A 9,207-nucleotide genomic window follows, 5' to 3' on the forward strand; every position below is an offset into this window, starting at 1 on the left:
GTGTGCAATACACAAGAAGGGGGAGGGGAATGGAAGAACAAGGCTGATGGGAGAACAGTTAGGCAGGTTCACATGGGCTAAGTGGGACAGGAGTAAATGATGATGTATGCACAACCTTGGAACAACAGGGCTCCAGGATACAGGGATTGAGGCATGATTTGAAGGGGTAAACAAGTGGAATAGTGTTAAGATGCTTGGCTGTCTTTTGAATCTTGGTTTCCCTTGCCTACCATTGTAAAATAGACACTTGAGGGGGTGAGAAAGGAATAGCCAGAATCATCACTACAGAAATATTGTAAGTACATCTTCTGCCTATAACTGATTGGAATACCTCAAAGGGGGCTAGAAGTTGCCCAGTGAAAGAGGCTTCCTGTAGAGCCTTTACATTGCTTAAGACCATAGGTTGAATCCAGAACTCCATCCAGAACCGACTGAGGTAGGAAATTTCCACTGGAAAGGATGACTATACCAGCTTGGAGCTGCTGGAAGAACAGAAGATACTTCATGAAAGAAAAACCGGCAGGGAAAATCCCAAACAATAACAGCAGTCTGATTGATTACTACAAGAATAAGTAAGCTGTTCGGCCGGGAACCATCAAAGCAAGTGGTCGGCCCCTTCCAAGACTGAGACTCAAGGGGAATGTATGAGCAAGCATGTGGTCTGGCTGGTGACCACATTGGTCACCGATAAGGGGAAGAGGGGGATAAAACAGCAATGAAGTTGCGAGCTAAGCCCGACCACATTCAATAGACCCCCGTGAAACCAGGTGGAGACCTGGATGGCCAGCAGTATGGCAAGACCTGGGGACTCCTGGTCCCAGAGGCAGTGACATGGTCACAGAGGACTAGAGTGGCGAGTGAAGCGTCCAGCTGATATGAAATGAGGGGCGCGGCACAAGAACACACATACTTGCAGATAGTACTCACTTGATCTGGCTTTGATGGCTGGATGATCAGAACTCAACTAGAAGAAGAACGAAGGGCGGTGGGGAGAGTAACCTGCTACAATTTGATGAACTTGTGTATGTAGTAGCTCAAAAAAGGGAACAAATCTTTACAGTGAGGATCACTCCCACCCCCTCGGTACACAGGGTTGACAGGGACAGGAAACATAGACATTGGCTTCTGGTAGCATAGTGGTTACGAATCGGGCTGCGAACCTTAAGGTCAGCGGTTCGAAACTACCAGCTGCTCCGCGGGAGAAAGATGAGGCTTTCTACTCCCGTAAGGATTTACACCCTCGGAAACCCTGTACAGGGTCGCTATGGGTGGGAACCGACTCGACGGCACTTAACAACAACGACAACAACCCAAAATGGGGAGGGAGGCCTTAGTCCTGGTGTGGCACTGTGGGCTATTGTGTCAGACTGCAAAGTTGTTTGAACTGCGAGGTCGGTGGTTCAAGCTCACCAGCTGCTCCTTGGAAACCCTATACAGGGTTGCTATGGGTCGGAATCAACTCAATGGTACTTAACAATAACAACATAAAGGCAAGAAGTGACTGGCTTACAAGCTTTCAAGAGGGAGTCTTGTTCCAGACCGGGCAAGGGAAGGTAGAATCTCCACTGAATGATTTCCAATATGTTGGGACTGGCCTGGCGAAAGGAAACGGGGATGAGACTTTTGTGGTACAATAGTGAATAATTGCCATCAGGACTGACTGTGAGACTAGGAAATATAGTGGTAGATGTTTTTTGACAAAAGGAGGAGAGTGATTGATTTTGCAGCCCAAGAGCAGATGTCCCTGGAGCAGATGTCAAGTGAGAAGAACAGAGGGCAGGACCCTACTCAGAGACAGTGACGCCAGGGATGGAGACAGATGAGTGGCTGGGGACACTGGACTCAGGGAGGGAGAATGTCTGTGTGGTATACCCTTTGGGGTTATTTGATGATGCATGGAGGGGATTGTAATCATTTCAATGAAACGAAATATGATAGGATGAGTGTAAAGCTGATGTTCTCCCATGTAAACCTCATAATAAAAACTTAAAAAAAAAAAAAAAAGCCATGACCCAGTTGATGCTCTTGCTCTTGTCCTCTGTTCATTTAACAAATATGTATTGCCACCTAATATGTGCTGTATCCTGTGTTAGGGGCTGGAGCTAACAAGATAAATTTAAAAAAGGTCATTGCTCTCTATCTGCTGGCAGTCCAGTGGTTATAGAAATGGAAATCACTGGTAACTATGCATTGTGATAAGTACTGTTACAATATGGACCATAGGATATTATGGGGGGGCACAGAGGAAAAGACCTAACGGAGGAGATGGTCAGAAGAAACTACTCAGGAAAGAAAAACTTAAGCTGATTAAGATAGGGTTTGAATTCTGACTCTACTGCTTTTACTGTGAGGCTGAGATAAAATCGTGCTTCTGAGAATGAAATAATATATGAGTACGTGAAAGAGGCATAGGTTGCATTGGGAGACACTGCTGCTCTGGAGCTAGGGTAACCCACTTAAATTTTCCGAGCCTTGATTTTACTCCTTTGAGAAATGGAGTCAAGAGCTAATATATGTTAGGCCACATTTTATTTTTTCAATTCTATAAAGCTCAAGATGGAGTCCCTGGGTGATGCAACCAGTTAATGCACTAGGCTTTTGAAAGGTTGGTGGTTTGAGTCCAATCAGAGGCACCTAAAAACAAAGGCCTGGCAATCTACTTCTAAATCATCCACGGAACTTCCAAAAAAAATAACTCCATGGAACACAGTTCTACTCTTACACACACGGTATCAACATAAGTAGGAGTAAACTGATAGCAAATAGCTTTTGTGAGTCCCATGACAGAACAGGTACAGGGCAGGTTTGACACCCATCCTCTTCCACAAATAAAGCCCTACTTCTAAATCTTATTTCAATGGGACCCTTCTTACCTCCCTCTTCCAGCTGGGAAGCTCATTGCTCTTCCTACCAACACATCCTTGCCCATTCTATGGCTAGCACAGTGGCATCAGCCATGTGGGCACATGAGTTGGGAGATGGCTTCACTGAGGACTGAGCTTTGGTCGCTGCAACTATGCCTCTGGTTCCGCTGCTTGGATAGGCAAAATCCTATTTGTAAGTGATCGGAAGCACCTGGGTGCTTTAAGCCAGCGGATGCACGAAGTAAGACCCTGTGCCCAAGAGAGTGTGCCAGCCTAGGGGCAGCAGCAGAACTGAAGTCGTCGCTTTGTTCTTTACTAGGCAGCTTCCTGACCCCTTTCAGCTCACCCAGTCCCTCCTGGTGTGGCGCTGTAGTTTAAGAACTGGACTGCTAACCAGAAAGTTAGCCGTTCAAACCCACCAGCCGCTTCTTGCAAACCCTATACAGGGTTTCTATGACTCAACCGTGGTTAACAACTATCCCTTCGCCTGCCATTCGAAAATAGAACGGATAAGAGCCCGATCCTTTCCTGTCCTGCCCTACCCCGCCCCGCCGCTCCGCGCCCAGCTTGCGACAGATCCCTGCGCAGTAAGCACGAGGACGCCTGCGCAAATGTGCCCGGGAGGCGGGGCGTAGCCTTCTGAGAGCCTGCGTTTTGTTGACGCTTGGGTTTGGCGGCCCAGGAAGCGTTGTAGTTAATTTTCCAAATGTTGCGCTTGGCAAGTTGGAACATCAATGGATTACGGAGTCCCCTACAAGGGGTAGTAGGCCAGGAGCCCGGCAACGGCACCACCATGGCCTTGGGTCGCCTTTTGGACGAGCTGGATGCTGACGTCGTCTGTCTCCAGGAGACCAAAGTGACCAGTGAGCGCTTTAAGAATCCAGTACCCTACCATGCTTTCCCTTTTCCGCCAACTTTTGTCCCCTCCCCCATCTCTTTTTACTTTCCCACTTTCTTATCCTTAGTGCCCTCCCCCTAGACTCCAGCTCAGAATCCGGATTCTCTTCCCCTAAAACCCCATGTCCCACCCCAGCCTCTAATTCCCACTTCATTTTTTGCTCAGCCCAGAACCCGCCTCCCAAATTCTTTATCCTGCCCCCAACCCCATTCAAACTCTAATTTCCGGCTCTCCACCCCTCGATTTCAGATCCCCAATTCTCCTTAACTAAGGAGCTCTGGTAGCGTATTGGTTACGAGTCAGGCTGCGAACTTCAAGTTCAGCAGTTCGAAACTACCAGCGGTTCCGCGAGAGAAAGAGGCTTTCTACTGCTGTAAAGATTCACAGCCTCGGAAACCCTATACAGGGTCGCTGTGAGTCTGAACGGACTCCACGGCACATAACCATCACAAGTTTTCCTTATCTGCCCCATTCTTCACCCTAGCTCAAATCCCTTAATTCCCACCCTAAACTTCTTGTTAGTTGCTTAGAGTTAGCTCCACTTTTGGCAACCCATTGTGTGCAGAGTGAAACTACCCCATGGGGTGGAACTACTCCTTGGGGTTTTCAAGATTGTGACCTTTCAAAAGCAGACCTCATGCCTATCTTCTGAGGCACGTCTGGGTGGGTTCCAGCAATCAACTTTCCAGCTTTAATCATTTGTGCAACCCAGAGACCCCAAGCTTTGTTGTTGGTGGTTAAGTGCTATCAAGCTGGTTCCTACTTATAGGGTTTCCAAGGAATGCCTGGTGAGTTTGAACCACTGACCTTGTGGTTCAAACTGGCCTTGCGGTCCAATGCTTTATCTCACAGTGCCACACCTGGACTCCCTCTTTTTCCTACCCATTTCTCACCCCAGCTCAATTTTCCTCTTCCACACACCCCCTCGCATAACCCCTACCTTCTTCTAGCTCTATCACCAGTACAGCTTCCCTAATACTCTCTCCTCAAATTCCCAGTTGCCTCCCCCTCGCAGCGTCTTCCCTCACCTAGTTCTCCCCACTTTTAGCTCTGTCTCTTTGTTCCTTACATCAAATATTTCCCCTCTGACTCTATTGTCTTCCCCCTTCTAATTCTGACTTCAATTCCTTTTCTATTGCTGTAAAGCATGGAATCTGAAGGCTTTTTGCCTGTAAATGACTCCAGCCATGCAAGTGTTCAGATGCCAAGTTTTTTTGAGTACCTCATGCACCTCTGACAGATGAACTACCATAGTTAGAGTGTATTTAAAAGTGGGTCTTGGGGGGTGGGGGAAGTGGGCCTTGGGCTTTTTCCCCAGATCTCACAGGAACATTCCTGGATGCACCCCTTAAGGGTTACCTGGTTGTGATGTAATACCCTGAGAACCTCAAAGTAGTCTATAAGCTTTTCTATCTGCAATAGTCTCCTGCCTGCTTTCCCTAGGTCCAGCATACATATGTGAAGCATAGCTGCTGCTGTCAATCATGATTTTGGGGTGTGGGAGCAGATTCCTTTGCTTTCTGTGCCCCATAATAGGCCACCATGTGGAGGTATAGCTTTGGAAACTCATCATGGTGTCTATGATTTCCTTCATTCAGGTGATCTCTGTAAGTCTTTGTCTTGTATTTACTCCTGTGTGATGCTGCAGATTAATGCACTGTCTGTTTTAACCACAAAGTCTGTTTTAACCACAAGATCAGCAGTTCAAGTTTACCAGCTGCTGCTCGGAAACCCTATACAGGGTCTCTGAGTCGGAATTGACTCGACAGCATTTAACAACAACAACATAACATTTATATATTTGAAGATGGGGTCTCTTTTCTCCTTATAATACTATGCCCTACCTTTCTAGCACTTATGCAAATCATGAACCCTTCATTTTCACTCCCAACTCTGATGTGTTCAAAGAATTAGCTTATAGCTATAATTCTCAGCCTTTGTGTGTTCCTGGGTCCTAGTTCTATCTCTGATTTAATTTTTCTTCTTTCTTTTTCCAGGGGATGTGCTGACAGAGCCCCTGGCTATCGTTGAGGGCTATAACTCCTACTTTAGCTTCAGCCGAAACCGCAGTGGCTATTCTGGTAAATGGGACTTTCTTTAAAACAGAGATGGAAGAAGGCAAGAAGAAAGGTTTCCAATATTTGATGAGAAGATAATAAAAGGTTTAAGTTTTTAGTAAATAACAGAGTTGAAGCCATATAAAATTAAGTTATATGAAGAATAATTTTTCTGTATAAAATTATCCTGTTGGACCTGGAAAACTCTGGAGCCAGACTGCCTGGGTTTGAGTCTTGGCTCTCTTCCTAGTGCTGTGCCCTCTAGCAAGTTACTTAGCCTCTTTGTGCCTCAGCTGGAGAATGTAGATAATGCCTATTTCCTCGAGTTCTTACAAGATTAAGTGAATTAATCCATGTGATAATAATAGCTAACACTGCCATGTAACCGGAGTCCTGGTGTGGTGCTGCGGGTTAATGTGCTTGACTGGAAGGTTGGTTTGAACTGCAAAGTTGGTGGTTCAAGCTCACCAGTCACTCCTTGGAAGCCCTATACAGGATTGCTATGAGTCGGAACTGGCTTGCCAGCACTAAACCACCACCCCCACCTTGTATCCAGGGATCCTGGTGTGGCATTATAGGATAACCACTGAACTGTTAACTACAAAGTTGGTGGCTTGAACCCACCAGCCTCTCCTTGGAAACCCTATACAGGGTCGCCACGAGTGAGAACTGACTTGATGGCACTTAACAACTGTGTATCCTTGTACAATACTTAGAACATTAGCTGTTATTATTCTGTTTCTTTTATAGAGGGAACTGAGGCTCCAGGGTTTCAATAGGGTTGCCCCAGACTCAATGGAGTGAGTTATCCATGAATTTGTAGAGTGGTGAACATAGCCACACTTTTTAAAAATGATTCAGGTGTGTGTGGGCAGTTGGAGGGGAACAGCCTGTACAATAGGCTACTGGCTGCCAGTCCTGCTTAAAGTACCCTATTTATCTCCAGGTGTAGCCACCTTCTGTAAGGACAGCGCTACCCCAGTGGCTGCTGAAGAAGGCCTGAGTGGTCTGCTTGCCACTCAGAATGGGGACGTAGGTTGCTATGGAAACATGGATGCGTTCACCCAAGAGGAGCTTCGGGCTCTGGATAATGAAGGCCGGGCCCTCCTCACACAGCACAAGATCCGGTAATAACCCACATCTCCACAGTTTGTTGTACTCTGCAAGTATGGTGACTGAGCACAATTTGTTGTATTCTGCAAGTATGATGACTCCAATGCTTACCTTATAAATGTATTAACTAATAAGAAAGTTTCCAGACTTGCCTTTCCTTTCTAGCCTGAGCTGAGCTCACTATGTGACCTCAGGCAAATCTGACTGGCCTGGAGGTCTGGCTCTCTTATATGTACCTCAAAGGCAACTTTACCAATGCTGAACTCATTTGCCCCAAGTTACTCTTTCTCAGTTATGATGTCATGTAATCTGGTTTACCAAGTGTCATCATAAATACCCCTCTCCTTACCTCATCTGTAGTCATCTCCAAGAACTGTGCATGCCATCTCATTTATGTCTCTGTAACCCCTTTTTTCTTTTCTATCCTATAGACAGCCATTAGGTAGAAGCCACATGGTGAGGGGAGGTAAAGGGACGTGTGAAAATGACCCCCTTTTTTATGAGGGTGGAATTTCTCTTCTCCATAGAACATGGGAAGGACAGGAGAAGACCTTGACCATAATCAACGTGTACTGCCCCCATGCTAACCCCGGGAAGCCTGAGCGACTGGCCTTTAAGATGCGCTTCTATCACTTGCTGCAGATCCGAGCAGAAGCCCTTCTGGCAGCTGGCAGGTACTGCAATCCTGAGCTGCAAGACTTGCATGACTTCTAAGTACCCAGCCCTGTGCCAAGCTGCATTGAAAAGGGATGTGGATCACTGACTTTGAATTCATTCACAACCTAGTTGCAGATACGAGTATGCTCACTTGAACAGGCCTTGCTTCCTTAAATAGCTATGAGGACAAGATAATGTGGCACAGACATGGATTTTGTAGTTAGATACGTTCTGACCACTTATCCTGGCTTCCCTTTTCACTCATTGTGAGCCCTGAGGCTAGTCCTGCCTCTCTCTTTTGTTATATGAGTTTATGAATCCCTGTCTCTTAGAATAATTTGAAGGATGAAGTGAGACGAGGAAGGTAAAGTTGTTAGGTGCCATCGAGTCGGTACCGACCCATAGTGACCTTATGAACAGCAAAACGAAACACTGCCTGATCCTGGGCCAATCTCACTACTGTTTCCATGCTTGAGTTCATTGATGCTGTCATTTGGCCAATCCATCTCGTTGGGGGTCTTCCTCTTTTCCTCTGACCATCCACCTTATCAAACATGATATCCTTCTCCAGCGACTGGTCCCTCCTGACAATATGTCCAAAGTATGAGAGACGAAGTTTGGCCATCTTGGCCTCTAAGGAGCATTCTGGCTGAACTTCTTCCAAAACGGATCTATTGGTTCTTTTGGAAGCCCATGGCACTTTCAATATTCTCTTCCAGCACATAACTCAAAGGCATCAATTCTTCTGTGGTCTTCCTTATTCACTGTCCAGCTTTCACATGCATATGAGGTTATTGAAAATACCATGGCTTGGGTCAGGCATACCTTAGTCCTCAAGCTGACATATTTGCTTTTCAACACTTTAAAAAGGTCTTGTGCACCCCGATTTGCCTAATGCAATATGTCATTTGATTTCCTGACTGCTGCTTCCATGAGTGTTGCTAGTTGAAGAAGAAAGAAGTCCTTGACAACTTCAATCTTTCTCTGTTGATAAGAATGTTGTTTATTGGTCCAGTGGTGAGGATTTTTGTTTTCTTGACATTGAGATGTAATCCATACTGAAGTGACAGCTCTTTGATCTTCATCAGTAAATGTTTTAAGTCCTCTTCACTTTCAGCAAGCAAGGTTATATCATCTGCATATTGCAGGTTGTTACTGAGTCTTCCTCCAATCCTGATGCCACGTTTTTCTTCATATAACCCAGCTTCTTAAATTATTAGCTCAGCATACAGGTTGAATAAGTATGGTGAAAGAATACAACCTTGTCGCACACCTTTCTTAATTTTAAAACATTTAGGGTTCCCATGTTCTGTTCGAACAACTGCCTCTTGGTCCAGGTACAGATCCCTCATGAGCACAATGAAGTGTTCCGGAATACTCATATTTTGCAAATGTTATCCATAGCTTGTCATGATCCACACAATTGAAAGCCTTTGCTTTCTGATATTTCTTTCTGATATTCTCTGCTTTCAGCCAAGATCTATCGGATATCGGCAATGATGTCCTTCGTTCCACACACTCTTCTGAATCCGGCTTGAACCTCTGGAAGTTCTCTGTCAATGTATGCTTGCAGCCATTTCTGAAAAACTTTACTCGCTTGAGATATCAAAGAGATTGT

At 45.7% G+C, this 9,207-nt stretch overlaps 1 protein-coding gene across 1 annotated transcript in view; it reads left to right on the forward strand.

Moving 5' to 3' along the window:
• The first annotated feature begins 3,570 nt into the window (after nt 1-3,570).
• Nucleotides 3,571-9,207, forward strand: part of APEX2 (APEX nuclease (apurinic/apyrimidinic endonuclease) 2) — a 16,522-nt gene continuing 10,885 nt past the window's right edge. The window contains exons 1-4 of the mRNA XM_006875266.1: nt 3,571-3,727; nt 5,760-5,843; nt 6,766-6,946; nt 7,460-7,606. Of these exons, the coding sequence (XP_006875328.1) occupies nt 3,571-3,727; nt 5,760-5,843; nt 6,766-6,946; nt 7,460-7,606 (569 nt within the window). The remainder of the gene's footprint in view (nt 3,728-5,759; nt 5,844-6,765; nt 6,947-7,459; nt 7,607-9,207) is intronic.

Source organism: Chrysochloris asiatica, unplaced genomic scaffold, assembly GCF_000296735.1.
Source record: "Chrysochloris asiatica unplaced genomic scaffold, ChrAsi1.0 scaffold00315, whole genome shotgun sequence".
Taxonomy (NCBI): Eukaryota; Metazoa; Chordata; class Mammalia; order Afrosoricida; family Chrysochloridae; genus Chrysochloris; species Chrysochloris asiatica.